Source organism: Nerophis lumbriciformis, linkage group LG14, assembly GCF_033978685.3.
Source record: "Nerophis lumbriciformis linkage group LG14, RoL_Nlum_v2.1, whole genome shotgun sequence".
NCBI lineage: Eukaryota > Metazoa > Chordata > Actinopteri > Syngnathiformes > Syngnathidae > Nerophis > Nerophis lumbriciformis.
The window spans coordinates 29,480,581-29,501,323 of record NC_084561.2 but is presented as its reverse complement, the minus strand read 5'-3'; the positions used below and the strand labels follow the sequence as shown (position 1 = coordinate 29,501,323).

At 39.2% G+C, this 20,743-nt stretch overlaps 1 protein-coding gene across 3 annotated transcripts in view; it reads left to right on the top strand.

The window, feature by feature from the left end:
- The window catches only part of LOC133616415 (glypican-5-like), a 129,319-nt gene that overhangs the window by 67,718 nt on the left and 40,858 nt on the right, over positions 1–20,743 (top strand). For all 3 annotated transcript variants that reach the window (XM_061975618.2, XM_061975619.2, XM_061975617.2), the window contains one exon: positions 17,458–17,578. In XM_061975618.2, the coding sequence (XP_061831602.1) occupies positions 17,458–17,578 (121 nt within the window). The remainder of the gene's footprint in view (positions 1–17,457; positions 17,579–20,743) is intronic.

Sequence of the window (20,743 nt, the reverse complement as noted above, 5' to 3'; positions counted from 1 at the left end):
TCTCTGCAGTATCATCAGCTGTCATCATACAAACAAAATGATCTGCTATTCTGTAATCTCCTGCAGTTGCTCATTCACAGCACTGACACGGTTCCATAAGGACATATTTCACAGAAAGCATCATACACAAGGAACTATATGTGTTTTTATTTTATTTTATTTTTTAACGGGTCAATTAATAGTAATTATATGATTTTCCTTTTTACATAGTTATTGATAACGTCAGCAGTACAAAGGCACATATAGTGAGCAACAGCAAAATAAAAAACAAAAGATCCTTTGCCCAGAAAAGTGATGGATTTTTTAGCATTAGCAAAAAAATTGTGTTCTTTTTTAAATTATATAGCAGCTCAACTTTCAAATTCTGCCCACCTTAAAGGGAATATGCACTTTTTTTTGGAATTTTGCCTATCATTCAATCAATCAATGATCCATTTTCTACCGCTTGTCCTTTTTGGGGTTCGCGATGAAGCGCTTTTCATACATAAAAGAAATGCAAAGCAAAGTGCTTTACAAAGTTAAAAGCAAGACCCCGGTGACCTATATCCCCCATTATCACATACGTACGCATGGACATAGATACCAAACACAAACACAAACACAAACACTCCAACAACGGATGTCGTTGTGACTTGTGCAGCCCTTTGAGACACTTGTGATTAAGGGCTATATAAATAAACTTTGATTGATTGAACATACATACATATGCAACTATATGGACAAATTATTGCATGGCTGAGTACAGAGGAGACATGTGAGTAATCAGTTATTCACAATCTTTATACAAGACAAGAAAACCTATATATTTTCTTGTTTTAATGCATTCTGAATAGTAAATAAATGCCATCAAAATTCCGCTTACAAGGGAACATTTATGGGAATCTCTCTATTCTGCTAATAAAAGCCCTTAAAAAAACACCCAATCACCTCCATTAAGGTTTTATATACACACTGTAAGCATATATGTAATGTAGTAAAAAGGCACATTTATAATAACATTTACATATTATGCTCATTTTAAAGGGGAACTGCACTTAAAAAAAATGCCTATTGTTCAAAATCATTATGAAAGAAATGACGACGGATGCATTTTTTTTGTAATGCATTTTACATATTAAATAGGCGTAAATAAAAGTCTGCTTACAGCGGAGCCAATGGGAGGTCCTCTAATCCGCCTTTAAAATCCAATATAAAAATCGCCAACAATACTCCCTTTACATTTTGTGACTTGTATATTAACCAAGTAATGTTATTATAAGCGCTAACACAGACAAACTATTTACAGCGGCGATGTGATCATAACTGTGTGTGCCAATGTTTACATCATCGAGTGGTCTGCTGCTTTCTCGCTTCCCTGCTCCCTGTAAGTTTATCGTAGATCATAAATCATACCTCTCATCTGGGAAGTAGATAGCTAAGGACGTGCTCCGACAAGTTGGTCCACTGTGACATCCATTTAGGACCCGGAAATGGCGAGAACGACATGAAAACACGCTTGCGCTCCACCCACCTCGTTTCTTCGAATGGATGATGAGTCACTTTTCTAAATCAGAATATATGAACATCCTAGCATTCGGTATCCTAATGACAGCAGACTTTGTACAGTAAGTGATGTTTTATAATGTTTGTTGGCTCTCATAAAGTCTGCAGTGAGTAATAATCAGTGATGAAGAAAAAAAAAGCTAACTTTGTGATGCATTTTTAAAATTAATGCGCCACGTATGCTTAAAATGATCAAAATACGTACATATTAAATGTTATTATAAATGTGCCTGTTACTACATTACATATATACTTACATCATGTATATAAAACTTTAACTTAGTTTGGTTGTTGTTGTTTTTTAGGGCTTATAGGCAGAATTGAGTGCGTCCCATGGTCTCCATTGTAAGCAGACTTTTGATCGCATTTATTTAATATTTAGAATGCACAAAAAAAAAACATCCATCTTCATGTCTTTCATAATGATTGTGAACGATAGAAAATTCCAAATAAAGTGCAGTTCCACTTTAAGTATACGCAGCGCATCAATTTCAAAAACGCATCATGGCATTCGCTTGTTTTTTCAACAACATCACTGATTATCACTCATTGCAGACTCCATGAGAGCCAATTTTTTAAAATAAAACATCACTTACTGTACAAGGTTTGCTGTCATTAGGATGCCGACTGATAAAATCGTGTTATAGTCTTGTTTAGATGAAGAAAAACTGATGATCTCCGTGTAGAAAAGGAAGGTGAAACTAGACGTCTTTTTGTGTCGTTCTCGCCATTTCTGGGTCTAAATTGACTGTCAAAGTGTACCAACTGGTCGGAATATGTCTTCACCCTTCTACTATCCAGGATGGCATGATTTATGATGTACAATAAACTTCCACAAGCAATGAAGTGAGTAAGCAGCTTACAACTCAATGATATACACATAGGCACACAAGCTTGGGGTCACGGCGCCGCTATAAATAGTTTGTCTGTGTTAGCGCTTGTAATAACAATATCATTGACACCTGGTTAATATTCAAGTCACAAAATGTAAATAGAGTATTCTTGGCGGTTTTTGGATGGTTATTGGGTTTTACGGGCGGAATAGAGGACCTCCTATTGGCTTTGCTGTAAGCAGACTTTTATTTATGTTTATTTATGAGTTAGATTGCATTTTTTAAAATACATGCTTTGTCATGTCTTTTATAATGATTGTGAACGATAGCCAACATTCCAAAAAAAGTGCAGTTCCCCTTTAAAGCAGACCATAGTCACTGGATTACACTTATTAATAATTTTCTTTAGGGATGTAACTGTCATGACCTGTGAGTTTGAGTCTTGTCTTGCTTTGTATTTATTATAGATTTCTTAGATTCGAGGTCTATTTCTCAATTCCTTTGTTTACTTTCTGGTTTTTTTTGGGTGCTGATTAATCTCACCTGCCTCTGATTAGAGTTCAGGAGGCTCACCAGCTTCTGATCGCTAATCAGAGAGCTTTATAGACCGGTGTCAGCCTGCCTTCCTCGCAGGTTCATTGTTCGCCACTGGCAACAGTAACGATTGGTGCCAGCCTGTCAAGTTCACGTTTCTTTTGCTTCACTTCGGCACGCTACCTTAGTATTTTTTGCTGTGAGTGCAAGGATTAAATAATCATTTTTACCTGCACGCTGCTTCTGATGTTTTCTCACTTGCATCTTGGGAAACACGACAATCACATCACAGGACTCCAAGAACATCATAGGACTGTAAAGGCCCTCTCCATCCAAGAGGAGGATGTACGCCGGCAGTTCTTGAAGCTGAATACGCGGAAGGCCCCCGGGTCGGATGGTGTCTCCTCCTCCACTCTCAGACACGGTGCGGGCCAGCTGGCTCCTGTCTTCACTGACATTTTTAACACCTCTCTGGAGCTATACTGCGTGCCGTCCTGCTTTAAGACCTTCACCATTGTCCCTGTCCCCAAGAAAGCACGGATCACAGGACTTAATGACTAAAGTGAAGTGTGAAGTGAAGTGAAGTGAATTATATTTATATAGCGCTTTTCTCTAGTGACTCAAAGCGCTTTACATAGTGAAAACCCAATATCTAAGTTACATTTAAACCAGTGTGGGTGGCACTGGGAGCAGGTGGGTAAAGTGTCTTGCCCAAGGACACAACGGCAGTGACTTGGATGGCGGAAGCGGGGATCGAACCTGCAACCCTCAGGTTGATGGCACGGACACTCTACCAACCGAGCTATACCGCCCCTAAAGGCCGATTGCACTGACGTCTGTGGTCATGAAGTCCTTTGAGCGCTTGGTCCTGCCCCACCTCAAGGACATCACCGCCCCCCTCCTGGACCCACTGCAGTTCGCTTACAGAGCCAACAGGTCTGTGGATGATGCAGTGAACCTGGCCCTCCACTTCATCCTGGAGCATCTGGACTCCCCAGAAACCTACGCTAGGATCCTGTTTGTGGACTTCAGCTCTGCCTTCAACACTATCCTCCCTGGATTTGCTACGAGACAAGCTCTACCAGCTCAGCGTGCCCGACTCCCTTTGCAGTTGGATCAATGACTTCCTGACAGACCGAAGACAGCACATGCGGCTGGGGAAGACTGTTTCGGACAATCGAACCACGAACACTGGTACTCCTCAGGGCTGTGTACTCTCCCCCTGGCTCTTCTCCCTGTACACAAACTGCTGCACATCCAGTCACCAGTCCGTAAAACTGCTCAAGTTTGCGGATGACACTACCCTCATCGGGCTCATCTCGGATGGTGATGAGTCCGCCTACAGGAGAGAGGTGGACCGGCTGGCGTCCTGGTGCAGCCACAACAACCTGGAGCTGAACGCCCAGAAAACAGTGGAGATGATCATGGACTTCAGGAAAGTCACAGCCCCACCATCCCCCCCTCACCCTGATTGACTCTCCCACCCCCGTCTCCATTGTGGACTCCTTCCGTTTTTTGGGCACCACCGTCACCCAAGACCTCAAGTGGGAGTCGACCATCAGCTCCCTCATCAAGAAGGCCCAACAGAGGATGTACTTCCTGCGGCAGCTGAGGAAACTTAAGGTGCCGACCGAGATGCTGGTGCAGTTTTACTCAGCCAACATCGAGTCCATCCTGACCTCCTCCATCACTGTGTGGTTCCCCGGCGCCACAGTTCAGGATAAGCATCGCCTGCAGCGCATCGTACGTGCTGCTGAGAAGGTGATTGGCTGCAAGCTCCCATCCCTCCAGGACTTGTTCTCCTCCAGGACCAGGAGGCGTGTGGGTCGGATCACAGCTGACCCTTCTCACCCTGGACACAGACTATTCTCCCCTCTCCCCTCAGGCAGGAGACTACGGTCCATCCAGACCCACACCTCCCGCCACCTGAACAGCTTTTTCCCCTCGGCCATCAGGCACATGAACAATAACTCCTAACAGTAGCTCCCTAGAATTCCTTCTAAGTCTATAACAAGATCTGATAGCTCAGTTACAGCTCTTGTTATTACCATATCTGTTATATGTGTTTTATGTTTGATTGCACCAAGAAAAATTCCTAGTTTGTGAACCCGTTCTCAAACAATGGCAATAAAACGATTCTGATTCTGATTCTGAATCGCGACGACGCCACCAGATCATTACAGTAACGATAAACAGTATTAATGATTGCCACCGTAAAAAATTTGGTTTTAAGGTTATACATTTTAATTATTGAAAAACTGTGATTGATAAACTACACTTTAATAACCTCCCTGACTGGCTAGTGCTAGCTTGCTAGCTTAAATTCTAACATGATTACAAGAGGGATTAACGTCTTTGCTCATTAAGAAATGACAGACCCAAAGCTAATCTTGTACAAAGTAAAACATTGCTGTCTGAGCAACTAATACGTTAAATTGTGCAAATCAAACCTATACAAGCTGTGCTCTTTTAGCACAGAGTGATATATACTTTTGAGGAATATCAAACAAAGGTGTTTTTAGGTGGATTCAAGGACCGCTGAATTTAGTAGGACGCCACAACGCCTGCCAGAACATTATCAGTAAAGCATATGAAACACAAAACATGCAAAATAGTGAGATGCATTTATTTATTTTAGTTATTTAAAATAAATAAAAACTTGGTGAAAAGATTTAATTGTGTGCCTTAGTACATTTTGTGCACATTCAACAATACCACAATGATAATGATAGCCGTGATAATTTTGGACACAATAACATATGATGTGATTTTTTTTTTTTAATATATGCCTTCCTAATATGCTTTAATGAAGCAAAACTATTACTATCAAGCTTGTTTGGATTCTTACCGTGCGGAGCATAGTCTTTTTTCAAAAGTGAAAGGAAAAGATTGTTAATAATCAGGATGATTGTCATCATGCAAATACGGTAAAAACATATACAGAACAATTTATTTTTACAATAAACAATAGAGTAAACTATTGTATTTGTGTCCCCTTTTTCTGCGCCATACTGCTGTCACGTCAAAGTCATAAACCACTAAACCAAAAAAGTATAAAGCATCAAGGAAGTAAAATTTTGTATCGTCCAATGTTGATGGCGCTAAAGGGAAGGTAATCAGTTTTTTTGTTGTTAAATTTCACATAAAGTGCCCTGTTATATACTAATAGACATTTTCAAAGCTAATTTGGTTCTCAATTCTGTCTTAACTAAACTGCAGTGGCTTGATCCTGGACTGGCGGAGGAACATTATAAACAACAACAATGGTCGCCTATCAATCCATGGCCAGTCTACCCTTGCACTGTCAGCACTTAAAGCGCATGTAAAATGTCAATTATCCATCCATCCATTTTCTACCGCTTATTCCCTTTGGGGTCGCGGGGGGCTCTAATGAATGACAATTTAGCCCGGGGTGGCCTGGGACCCTTGGTTTACAAAACAAAGTTTTGTATGTCTTGCTAGCTGTCTGCTATAGCTAATGTTATCAAGTGTGTGGATGCTGGATCGATCTGTATGAGGTTCACTATGGCATTCGCTATGCCATCTACCAGCATACCTGTCAACATATGCATTTCACACTATGGGATATTTCCCAGGAAAATAGGGCAAACTAAGTGATTTTCATCATAAATTGTAGTTAAATAAAAAAACAAAAACTAAAATTAATGCCCTAAACAGGGTTTAAACTCATGCCGCTTGTCTTACAAGACAGTGTCATGAACTACTGAGCTAAAACAATCCACACTGACACACACAAAGGGCAGTTAGCAGGCCTAATGCAATGTTTTCTAGTCAGTAACTCTGTTATATTTTATAAAGGCGAATAAAAACACAATTCTGAGCACCGTCATGGTGATTATGGTCGAGACAGTTTTGAAGTTGACTTACGCACGCTTTCTCAGTATCCTGCGCTTCTTTTTTTATCGAGAGAAAAATGCAGGAAAAAGACGTTAGAAAGAAGGACAAAACATTTTATTTCTGGGAAAAACTGAAACTGAAGCTCGCTCGTAACTAAAAATGTTACTCGCAACGCCTAACAATAAACGGTAAAACTCGCGACGGTTACTATTACTGTTTAAATTGAAATTGTCATAAAACCGTGACTGAGAAACACACATTGATGAAATCACAGACTGGTGACACTGTTGGTTTAATGGAGAAGCAAGCTAGCACAAGCTCGCTAACTAGCGTAAATGCTAACATGAAAACAAGAGACATTATTGTCTCTCCGCATTAAGGAACGACATAGTCCAATCTAAACTTGTACAAATACATTGCTGTCTAAGTAACTAAGCTACAGTATATAAACATATTCAAACACTGAAATAAAAATATGGTCAGTAAAATATTTATAGATTATTTGCCAATAAAGTATATTGTGTCAATGTCTATGAAGGTTCTCATTCATCCAGATCATTGTCATCTCACAACCAAGCAGTCCGGTTGCGATCGATTGAATGCCCTGAGATATTGTGTCAGTGTATTATTTTGATTAGTTAAAAAAAAAAGAAAAAAATTCAGTGTGTTGATTCAACAATACCACAATTATGATAGCCGTAAAAATTGTGGTCACAATAACCGTGATATCAAATTTTTATATATTTACATCCCTACTCGCAACTTTGAAAAAATTCAGCGAGAGGGCTTGTATCTCAAAAACTTCCTAAGGTTGGGCATTAGTAAGCCGAGGTACTGCTCTATATTTCAGTTCTATAGTCAGCAAAACAGTCTACCTGCCTCTGGGATTGACTCCCATTACTTATGAACAAATGAAGCAAGTTGATTATTTTGACCTCCGATGTATACTGTAGTAGACATCAGATGATTGGACGTAAGAATTAATTTCTGCAAGTTTTTTCTTTTTCTGTCTGCACTAAGGCTATGTCTACACTAACCCCTTAAACAAATAATTATTTAGCCTAAGCCTCGTTTCAGCCACACTAAATCACCGTTTAAGGTTTCCCTCCTCAGACAATTTTTTACACGGGTAAGTGTGCCATCTATTTCTTGATTCTCCGGCTCTTAGCTTTGTATGGAATCATTGATCGTTTACAAACTGAGTTCGTAGAGGAAGTGACGCCAGAAAGGCCGCGCCACAGCCAGCTTAATAACAACCTGTTCGGTAACTCGGCAGCAACCACTAGAAGGATGGAGGCGAGTCATCCAGACATGCCCGTGTTTCTCCTTCTTGTACATGTACAGGCGCTTTTGGAAATCACACATCAATGCCTTAAGAGAAGGAAACGGGCGATTGCAGCTATTTCGATTACAACACATCTCAGACGGCAACATAGCAATGTTGAGCAACGGTTTTGGACAAGCCCTGGAAGAACGGCAGCCTGGTGGGATATGTTTGTCACCGAGTGTGTTGTGTCAGAGGAATGGCAAGAGAACTTTCGAATGTCCAGGTCAGCTGTGATTCTACTTAGTGAAAAACTTTGTCCATTTGTCCAAGGAGAGACGACGAGAAACGTGGACAAGGGAAGACTACGAAAAATAGCGAATGCATTTGGACTGGCAAAGCAGACTGTCAGTTATTGTCCGCGATGTATGTCAAGCGATTACGCAACGTCTAGTTTTGTACTCTGTAACTATTGTGAAGCCATGAAGTGGTTGTGGCCGTCAAGTACGACCGCCAATTTCCAGCCTACAAGCACAGTGTCCTGTTGTTGGTTGTTGTAAAATGTTCTTTATCACATTGTTTACTTTCAAACGTCCATTAAAGTTATGATTCATGTATGATGGCTCAGGCTGAACCAATGAACTCTACTCAACTTCCAGAAGACGTTTTCCGCACAGACCAGATTTCTAATTCAAACCAGCTTCACCGTTCAGCTTTTGATTTTTGCAGATCTCCTCAATTTCCTTCAGGCCATACAGCAGCTGAGAAGTGAGGACAATTTGAATCTTTCTTTTTCCAGTCGGGGGTACCTAAATAATGTATCTTTTCAATGAATCCTTCTTAGTGGAACCCATGAAAATTGATTGTAGTTCCTCAGCTTTAAAGTGTAGATTGCTGTGACCATAATAACTACCGTCCAATTTTCACTCTGCCTTACCTGTCACTTTCACTCAATTGCTAATCAATAATAGCTGAAGGCATTCTTTTTAAGGCTGTTGGATTTTTAGAGCCAATCTTTGCCCCATCTTAACCACTGCCTTAGTCTTCTGTGGTTTGATTGTGTCATTAACAGTTAAGACAGTAAAAGTTGGGCCTCATGCATTAAAAGTCTATCATATAGACTTTTTTACAGCGTTGTTTTTCTGCTTTCTTCAGACAGTATGTCTACAAAAGCTCCCGAGCTATTTGTCCAACTGACAAGGTGTGACGGCTATTGTAACTCATCAGGGTTTTTCCGGAGGAATCCACTTTGACTCTAACATTTTGTCTAGTCAGCGGTCAGAGCAGAAACACTAGTTAATACAGACAAAATGAATACTCCAATTAATAAATTAAAAATTTATTAAACACGTAGCAATTATCGATTTGGTTTCGTTCATGTTTTAGATGTGAGACGAATCACTCATATCGGTTTTTGTTGACCATACTGCTGCACTGATCCACATGGTTTTGTTGGAGACGAACAAAGCTTGTTTACTAGACTTTATCCTAATTGGTCAAACTGCTTCGTTTTTTTTAAATTTACATTAACAAATTGTGTTTTTTTTTCCATGTCAGAAAGTTGTTACTTTAAAAGCAGTTCATGTGATAAAGCATTTTATGGGATAGTTCTGTGCTGAATATTTACGGACTTGTCCAGTTTCCAATAGTTTACGGGCCTGAACTACTAAGATCCAAATAACAAGCGCTAAACAGCGTGTGATAACTATGCCCATTGTGTGTGATTTACAAAGACTGTGTACAATTGAAAAGTGGTGCAGACCGCCATATTTAAATGAGGTTTTTGCGTGTACTACTGGTATTATGTGCCGTCCACATTCATGTTATATCATGCTCTCCATCTGCAATATAGAATCGCAATTTCAAGACAACAAACGGTTTTAAGCATGCAGACACGATGCAGGGAAGCAGTGGACCATCACAACTGCAGCACATTCATATAGTGATAAAGTGAACCAAATGCAAGACAATGCTTATTGAAAGACCTTTTTTCATATTGGAGATTCATTATCATTATATATTTCCTAAATGACAAAACCAAACGACATAAAAAAAACAAACCCCTGCAGACACTAAAACGCATCGATTTAATTTATTTTAGTCAGCCCTTTAATTCATCCAGTAGCTATAAAATTATAAAATTATATTGCTGAATAAACGATATATGTCTATTTTTTTTTTTTTCTGGCAGTCCATATATGTTGACATTAGGGTTGTACGGTACGGTATAGTATTGTGGTACTAATGAATCAAAAAATGGAACTATACTCTGTTTGAAAAGTACCGGTTCCCGGGCATGACGGCGCGTCATGACATTGCTGCTTTGCGAGCAGAGGAGCATATCCGACAGCGCACAATCACGAAGTACTTACAATCAGACACAGTGTGTAGACAGAAAAAGGGAGAACGGACGCATTTTGATCTAAAAACTTAGTTATAACACTGAAACGCCCTCAGGAAGAAGTGCTTTAAGACATGGCTAGCTAGCTAGCGGCAAACGTTTTAGCTACGTCTAAATCACTAATCCTCGCTTCTATGGCGACAATTAAAGTAAGTTTCTTACAAGTATCATCCCTGCAGGACGAATAATAACTAAGCATGCTTCACTACACACCGTAGGAGGATACGATAGCTAACCGCTAATCGCAAGCTAGCACCCGAAATGTAAACAAATGCCATGGGTGGATCTACACCTGACATCCACTGTAATGATATATGATGATATATAATATAATAGTGTGTCTAGTTGATACTACTATGATTACATAGATTTTTTTTATCGGCAGAAAATCTTTTTTCCATTAAAAAAAATTCATATTATGCTTACAAACTCAGGAAATATGTCCCTGGACACACGAGGACTTTGAATATGACCAATGTATGATCCTGTAACTACTTGGTATCAGATCGATACCTGCATTTGTGGTATCATCCAAAACTAATGTAAAATATCCAAACAACAGAAGAATAAGTGATTATTAGATTTTAACAGAAGTGTAGATCGAACATGTTAAAAGAGAAAGTAACCAGATGTTAACAGTAAATGAACACGTGGATTAATAATCAATTTTTACAGCTTGTCCCTCATAATTTTGACAAAATTTAATGAGAAATTACACAATATGTTACTGCATACATCAGCAGACAAATTAGGAGCCTTTGTTTGTTTACTTACTACTAAAAGACAAGTTGTCTAGTATGTTCACTATTCTATTTAAGGACAAATCACAGTGCGCATGCTATTTAATATATTTGCATCATCTGCTCCCAGTAATGTGGGCGTTTTGAAAATCAGCATATTTTCTGCATATTCATGCAGACAGAAAAATGGATTGCACTCATTATTATTTTCACTTAACATACGCAATCCACTGTAGATCAGCTTTTTTGTGCTATCAAGTTTGCACGTGTTTTATTACACACAAATTTTAGTAGATCAGGCCCTTACTACGCAATTTGAAATTGCTCGCGCACATTATGGAGCTAAAATAGGGCACTTCAAAACGTGCTAAAACTTATTAGAAAGCAAGACAAAAATCACTACTGTGTCTCCTTCGGGGGTCAGTGCATCTTACATTGAGGCTTATGTTTTAGGTCCAGAGCTATGAAATAAGTGCAAATGTTGTCAGCATTCAAGGAGCCCTTTAAGAAGTCTCTTAAGAACCGAGCATTACAAAATGCTGTGGGCCAGAGGTGTTCTACCGCACCTATTTAAGTTAATAAGCCCTTCTCCTATTTCAGTGTTTCAAGAGCCCACCGGTGGCTTAGTAGCTCCTTAATGTGCTCACACCAATGACTCTTGTCTGCGCTTACTGGTCAGATTACTTCCCTGAGATTCCCTGAGACAGAACACTGTAGGAGATTATTTGACTGTTGTAAAATGGGCTGCTTTACACCAAAATGCATTGAGCAGACGAATTCTGTATGCATCAAATGTAACTGGATAGATCAAGTTTAGTGTCTAATAACACAACAATGAAATGTTTCAACTGGCTAAACATTGATTGAGATGATCGTGGTGTGAATGTCCTTGAAGATTTTGTGCTTCCCACTTTAAGCACAAGTGCATAGTGCTCATATTACAAAAGGCCAGATGATGTCATATCAACTGCATACTTATGATGCAGATTTTTAGATACTATTTTAACCATAATGATTTTATTATGTCCTTATGTTATATCAGTGGTGTGCCGTCAGGGCCAGTAAGGCCTTCTCTGCTGGCCTAACATAACCAGAAATCATGATCATAATTAAAGATACAATTATTTTTTTAATTTACTTTCCCTAAATATTGAAAAGTATTCATATTCTCTTCGTGTCATATTATGCTCGTTCCAGTGCTGTTGTTTTTAATTTGAGTTTGTAGCCAACCAGAATTCAGCGGCGTCCAATAGGTGCTATAAATTGTGAGTTCAAATATTTCATTTTTTCACTTTTAATATGTTTTTTGCAATTTTAATTTTGACAGGACCACATAAGATATATTTTAATTGCTGATGCGTTTTAATTGATTTTTAAATGCGCCAGAAAATAACCCGTTTTATATACTGTTGATGTGATTCAATAGCCAGTAAATGTGTTCCTGTATAGTATTTCTCCAGCAATGGTCATGTGGTAACATCAATTATAGTATTTTGAGAGGTAATCATTGAAGTCGGACATCACTGAAGGCCTAGGTGGGAAACGCACGGCCCGCCACTCTGTTATATTATATGTAGAAAATGTACTGCAGAGTCACAGGTGCACACACATTCTTTGAATTCGACTACTATACAGTACCGACTAGGGTTGTACGGTATACCGGTATTAGTATAGTACCGCGATACTAATTGTAGATCATTTGGTAAAATTACTGTTTTGTTGTTGTAATTTTCGAACACACCACCAGGGTGTGCACATCAGGGAATCAGTTATTACCACTCTCTCATGCAGTGCGTATGTAAAATTGCTGTCCTCCTGAAGTCTTTATTAACGCCAAGTTATTCATGCAGCTCGACATGGTTCTTCCTACTGGTAATCACAAACAACAACATGGTGTCAGAGTAGTGGACAAACTTCTCGCCTGTGAGTACTTTTTGTACTAAAATTTGCCACCGGAGATTTTTTTCCTGCCGTGCGGTGGACACGCCGATCCATAATGGCGGACGGGTTTCGTCGTCCAGACCCAGTCGTCTTCAACGACAATGTCGCGGAGAACTGGCGCATTTTTGAGCAAGAATATGACATTTTCATTGCTGCTGCTCACTCGGACAAGCCCGCGAAGACCCGCGCATACATCCTATTAAACCTCTCTGGTCCAGAAGCGATCAAGAGGGAGCGCTCGTTTGCGTACGTGCCAGAGGTGCGTGCCGCCGGCGCGGGCGGTGCTATTCTCGCTCCTGCGGAGTCGCGGGAAGATCCCGAGTGCCTGAAGAGGAAGTTCAGAGAAATGTGCAATCCGCGAACGAACAAAACATTGGAAAGGCACAAGTTCCATTCGAGAATTCAAAAGCATGGGGAGAGCATGGAATCATTCATCAGTGATTTGAAGATTAAAGCCAAAACAGGCCAATTTGGAGATCTAACTGATGAACTCATATGTGACAAAATTGTGTGTGGCATCACAAACGACTCTCTGAGAAAGACATTACTGAGGGACAGTGAACTGACTCTTGCCAAGGCAATCTCAATCTGCCGTATTCACGAAATGACAGAGGAAAATATCAAAACATTGGCTACACAAGCTACCAATATTGATGAGATTAAACCCACACAATACAAGCAATTTAAAGGCAAATTCCAGAAAATTGCCCAGACTATCACAAAGTGTAACAATTGTGGAGGGAGTCACACAGCAAAAAAGGAAATGTGTCCAGTGTTTGGACAACAATGTCACAACTGCATGAAACAAAATCACTACAAAAAATGCTGCAAGTCAAAGCCACAGAGCCAGTCCAAGTTTACCACAAACAAGCGCTATGGACAGTCTGTGCATGATGTGACAATGGATCAACACAGCCAAAGTGAAAATGACACATTCTATGTGGATGGCTTGGAAATTGAAAATTGCATTGACACTGTAAATCCACAACAAAGAGACCAAGATGAAGGATTTGTCACAGTGTGCATAAATGACGTGCCAACTGAAATGAAAGTGGATACAGGTGCTAAATGCAATGTAATGTCATTAAATACTTTCAATAGAGTAAACAGCGGCGTGAAACTCGCCAAACAAAACAATAGCACAAATTTGGTTGCTTACGGAGGAGCCAAAATCGAGACACAAGGTGAAGCTACACTGACATGCTTTTTAAAGGCACAGCGCCACTTACTGACATTTTTCATAGTGGATAAAAATGTGACATCGCTGTTGGGCTTCCGTGCATGCCTGCGTATGGGGCTAGTCGAGTTGAGTCCCAATGTGCACCATGTCACCACAGAGAACACTGGAGAGTTCAGCGCACGGATCCTCACACAATACCAAGATATCTTCAGTGAAGAGCTCGGAGAACTACCAGTTGTTTACACAATGACAGTGGACACCAATGTGCCGCCTGTTGTAAGGCCGTCCCACCGCATCCCCGTAGCGATGCAAGATTGTGTGAAAGCTGAACTTGAACGCATGGAACGCATAGGCGTTATTACTTCAGTCACCGAACCAACAGATTGGGTGTCATCCATGGTCGCTGCGCACAAGAAAGGCAAATCAGAAATCAGATTATGCATCAAGTGTGAACAATTCAGGAAGTTTGCTGAGGAGTGGGACTTCATCCACACCACTAGCAGCCCAGAGTTTCCCCAGTCGAATGGACTTGCGGAAAGAGCTGTCAGGAGTGCCAAGCAACTGATGGAGAAATCCCACCGGGACAAAACTGATGTCTTCCTAAACCTCCTTAACCTCAGAAACATTCCCCGAGATGCGGACATTGGTTCCCCTGCCGAACGGTTAATGTCAAGACAAACGCGCGCAGCTATCCCAGTGTGTACCAGACTACTACAGCCAACAGCAAAAGACTCAAGACAAGTACACGCTCAACTAGTCGACAAGAGAACTACGGTGAAACGTCACTACGACAAGTCAAGTCGCCCACTGAGTCCCTTGGCAGAAGGGCAAGTGATCCGTATGCAAACTCCTGCTGGACATGACCGACTTGGAATAGTGGAAAAGTTGTGCGAAGAGCCACGTTCCTACATCATCCAATCCGATGGGAGAAGATACAGAAGGAATCGTCGCCACATCCTCCCGGTTCAAGAACGACCACCAACACCTCTTCAGAACGACGAAGCAGACTCTCAGGATGGTAGACATACCGTGGTGGACTTAGTCCCTCCCACACCACTGAGAGAAGAGACAGTGATTAGGCAAACGGAAAGTGCATCACCAATTCGACCCAGATTCATGACGCAGACTGACACAGCTTATACAACACGTGCAGGTCGAGTGTGTAGACCCAATCCAAAATATGTGCAGTAAGAAAAAAAACAAAACAAATGTACATGTGATTTATTTTGAGAGATAGTATTTTTTCTACCTGTTCTGTGATGTGTTTAGATATTTCATACAGATAGTGAATTGTTTGTACTTACCCTACACAGTTAAGAGATTTAATCTCTGTTACATATAGATACTCTTAACTAAAAGGGAAGGATGTAGATCATTTGGTAAAATGACTGTTTTGTTGTTGTAATTTTCGAACACACCACCAGGGTGTGCACATCAGGGAATCAGTTATTACCACTCTCTCATGCAGTGCGTATGTAAAATTGCTGTCCTCCTGAAGTCTTTATTAAAGCCAAGTTATTCATGCAGCTCGACATGGTTCTTCCTACTGGTAACCACAAACAACAACACTAATGAATCATATTCAGTACTATACCGTCTCTGAAAAGTAACGGTCCACCACCCCCCCGCGCACCCGTCGTCGTCACGTCAGGTTATTGCTGGTTTACGAGCATGTTCGGTAGCGCACAATCATAGAGTACTTACACGCAGACACAGTGTGTAGACAGAAAAGGGAGAACGGACGCATTTTGACTTAAAAACTAACAATAAAGGTGATGTTATAACAATGAAATGCCCACCGGAAGAGGTGCTTTAAGTCGCCTCCGAGGCAACAAATAAAGTACGTTTCTTACAAGTATCATCCCTGCAGTACGAGGAATAGCTAAACATGCTTCACTACACACTGTGGCTCACCGGCGTCAAAATGTAAACAAACGGCATTGGTGGATCTACACCTAACATCCACTGTAATGATACCAAGTACAGGAGCGTATCTTTTTGATACTACTATGATTACATCGATATTTTCTGGCATCACAACATTAAAATTTTTTTTTTATGTTTATAAACTCAAGAAATACGTCCCTGGACACATGAGGACTTTAAATATGACCAATTTATATATATATATATATATATATATATATATATATATATATATATATATATATATATATATATATATATATATATATATATATATATATATATATGTGTATATATATATATATATATAGATATATAGATATATATATATATATTTATATATATATATATATATATATATATATATATATATATATATATATATATATATATATATATATATATATATATATATATATATATATATATATACTGTACATTTCAACAGAAGTGTAGATAGAACATGTTAAAAGACAAAAGTGCCAGATATTAACAGTAAATGAACAAGTAGATTAATAATTCATTTTCTACCACTTGTCCTTAATAATTTTGACAAAATAATAGAATGGAAAATGACACAATATGTTACTGCATATGTCAGCAGACTAATTGGGAGCCTTTGTTTGCTTACTTACTACTAAAAGACAAGTTGTCTTGTACGTTCAGTATTTTATTTAAGAACAAACTTGCAATAAAAACATATGTTTAATGTACCGTAAGATTTTTTGGTTAAAATAAAGCCAATAATGCCATTTTTTTTATGGTCCCCTTTATTTAGAAAAGTATCGAAAAATACCAAAAAGTATCGAAATAATTTTGGTACCAAAATATTGATATCGGGACAAAAACTAGTACCGACCAATGTGGGTCTTTTGTGATGGTTATTTTGGGGTAATTCCTACTAACTAACCCACTTTGAGCACCAATGTTCATATAGTGAAGGATTTAGGTCCTCCTCCACCTTCATCATACATTTTGGATATTAATTGTCAGCTCTAATACCATACATGATCTATGATCTAAAGAGTATTGCCTTCTCAAATATGGTTTAGTAGATGTTTATGATAGTGATTATGTACATTGTTGTTGCTGAATTTATGACTTGATGAATGTTTGGACGAACATAATTATTAAATGTCTGCTCAACTGCTTGTTGTCCGTGTCATTTCATGTGTCAAGTTAGAAGTTGCTCGCTCTTGCTTTTCCACAATGTAATTTGATATAATTTGTCTTTCTAGTTATGCAGGTCGTGTGGTTGGAAGCGCTTTAAGAGCCCAAAGGGAGAACCCAGAGATGACGGTTCGTTTTACTGATCCTGTTCTAAAGGAGGCGAAAAAAAGGCTGGAGCGGCAAACACAGGTCAACACAAGATCTCTGCAACACAAGACAAGTTAACGACATAAATAAATATAATTCCTCACGTGTAAAAATTATATACTTCATAACAGCTCACTGAAAACAGATTATGTTTGTTAAGGTGTACAAATCAATATAGCAGCAACTTCAGTCTTTCAAGACTAAAAAAACATCTCTCCCAGTTTTTACTGTCTAGAAATTCCTCGTAGGTTATTATTTAATGGTTGTACATGTTTTATACATCTCATTAGTTAAAACTCTGGATTGATTGGGGAAATTACTTCCAACATGGAATAGATTTTATATTATTAGTTACTCACCTTTAAAAGTAATTTGGTTATGTTACAATTAGTGATGTGCGATAAATAAATGATAAATGAGTTGTACTTGTATAGCGCTTTTCTACCTTCAAGGTACTCAAAGCGCTTTGACACTGCTTCCACATTTACCCATTCACACACACATTCACACACTGGTGGAGGGAGCTGCCATGCAAGGCGCTAAGCAGCACCCATCGGGAGCAAGGGTGAAGTGTCTTGCTCAGGACACAACGGACATGACGAGGTTGGTACTAGGTGGGGATTGAACCAGGGACCCTCGGGTTGCGCACGGCCACTCCTCCACTGCGCCACGCCGTCCCTGATACCACTGATTTTCTTTCCCATCCGATACAAAGTAAAAATCAGGCTAGTATCAGCAAAATCGATCCGCTACTGATATTTTATTCAAATGTACCTAACGTGTCCGCTAAAATTTAAGAAGTTGTGTATTATCAAAAAAGAACAACAGCAAAAATGTAAGGAAAAGGGCAAAACTTGGAACTTAATGAGAAAATGTTGGTAATTTGAAAATAATAAAGAATATACTTAGTCATATATAACAAAGTTTTGTCTTTAAATGTATATATGATCTGTTTTTAGCATTTTCTTTTAAATACAATATTTTCAGAATGGCCACTCATACGCTACTTTTCAGTATGCAACCTTAGACACCCCTGATCTAAAATGTTAGAAGCCCTCAAAATAAAAATAAAATATACTTAAAATATTAACAAAGTTTAGTTACCTGAAGTTATTTGAAAAATTGCCTCAAAAATTATTTGGGAATGCGGGCCAGATTGAAAAGCGGGCCTTAATTTGCCCAGGTCTGTCATCGACTGTATTGGACAATATAGTACATACGAAATGTCCATTTTCATTTATTACAAGTAATGAGAAAACATAAATGCCTGACTTACCTATCAAGGAGGAAATTAGCAAGTTTGGCATCAGATGAAAAAATCTTCCCCGCCTTCAATCGTCTCCATATTTCAAAGGCATCCCCGATACAAATCCTTGTTTTGTTCCTGGCTCTGTCATGAATAATTTGAGAATCATAATGATGCCTTTTAGATTTACTAAGGTCTGACATGTTTAGTAACTTTACCAGTGGCAGTAGCGAGACGAAGAGGGCGGTGCATAACTGGCAACTTGGATGTGACACACTCACAGACTTTCTAATTGGTCAAATGGTGGAGGGCGGGGCATCGAAATGAAAACAATAACAATATTTCGGGTCTGTAAATCTAATTTTGAAATGAGCATATCCCGGCTGAACTACCGTTATCAGTTATACAGGTATTCAACAAGAACATGATTTATTAATGCCTCTTGACATATGAGGGCCATTGAATAATGACTTGACATGAGATTATTACATATGGCACCTTTAATGCGACGCATTCAAATGTCCCCAGTGTATGTTGATAATAACGTTCAGTAACACTGAGCGTTATTTCAGCAATTACATCAGATTTATGCAGCACTCTCAAAGCTTTTGGTGGCTTGGTATTCTGCTCACAGGAATTGCAGTGATTATTCATAAATCATCCATCCAGGTCCTTTGCAACGATAACGGTTGTTGTCGTTCAAGAGCCTTACATGACAGTGAGCGACGCAGTTGTCAAACAGATGAACACAACATAAAATATAGTAAGGACATGTAAACATACTGTCTTCAGCTATTTGCAAAATTAATGAAGATAAATGAGCAGGTGCCTGCTGGCGTCGACAGGAGATCAATAGAAACTAGAATAATTGGTACCATACACCAAGTTGTTTCAACCACTAAACATGTTCACTTTGTGCTCTATCTTCAAAGTAACCTTTTTAAATCTGTTAACATAAGTTATATTATTGTAATGAAATATTAATGGAAAAATTATATTGTGACATGCTAGGTTCATTTTTCAAATTTAGCTGTTAATGGTCTTTGGTTTTGGCTGCATTAATTAGTCTGCATTTACATGCGTGATTTATGCAGAGTCAGCCTCTCCTCTCATACAATCCACACATACCCCTCATGATTATTTATGTATGAGATTAACTTTTCTGACCGACTAATTGCACCTACCTTTTAATTTGGGTATGGGGAAAAAATAATGAGCAATTTGTGCATTGTCTAAGCAAATTCCCCAAAGCAAAACCAACTCAAATGTCCTCAACATACAGCTAATAGTAAATACTAACAGGCTAAAGCTGCAAAGGCAGATTTAAAGGGGTCATATTATGATTTGTTTTCATTTCCTTTTGGAAACGAAAAGTGGTTAGGTACAAATGTTCCATAGACTTTGTTTTACAGACCATCTTCAAGCCGCTTTCTGACTGTCTCTTCAGAATGCGCCGCTTTTTGGGCGTTCTTATTTTTACGTGCCAAAGCCCTGTCCCAGGCCAATGGTGCATTCCATTAACCTCGGAAGTTGAAAGTCCTAACTTGGAATGCAGTCACAGCCGAATTAAATTTTGCAGTTATGAAGTTGGAAATCATGATGGCCGCATCCACGAAAAGCCACTCTTGCAGTTGCCTTACAATATGTAAAAATCTGTACTCCTTCTGCAACCTTCAAACACGGTGGATGACAGGGAAACAAGCTGATAACGATGAAGAACGTGTAAAAACACAGTATAAAAATAATAATTTACACTACAGTAACATAACCGTATATAAACGGCCAACAATACATCTGTGAACGACTCAAGCCGTTGTGTGGGTTCACAGTACCATCAAGGATAGACATCCTGCGACCCGGTTTTGACTTCTTTATTTTTCATTAAAACCCGTCTGCGGTTGGGTCGCTTTTCAGTTGCGGCTCCTTCTTCTGCTCGCTCCGCCGTCTGCTTTTCAGCCTTC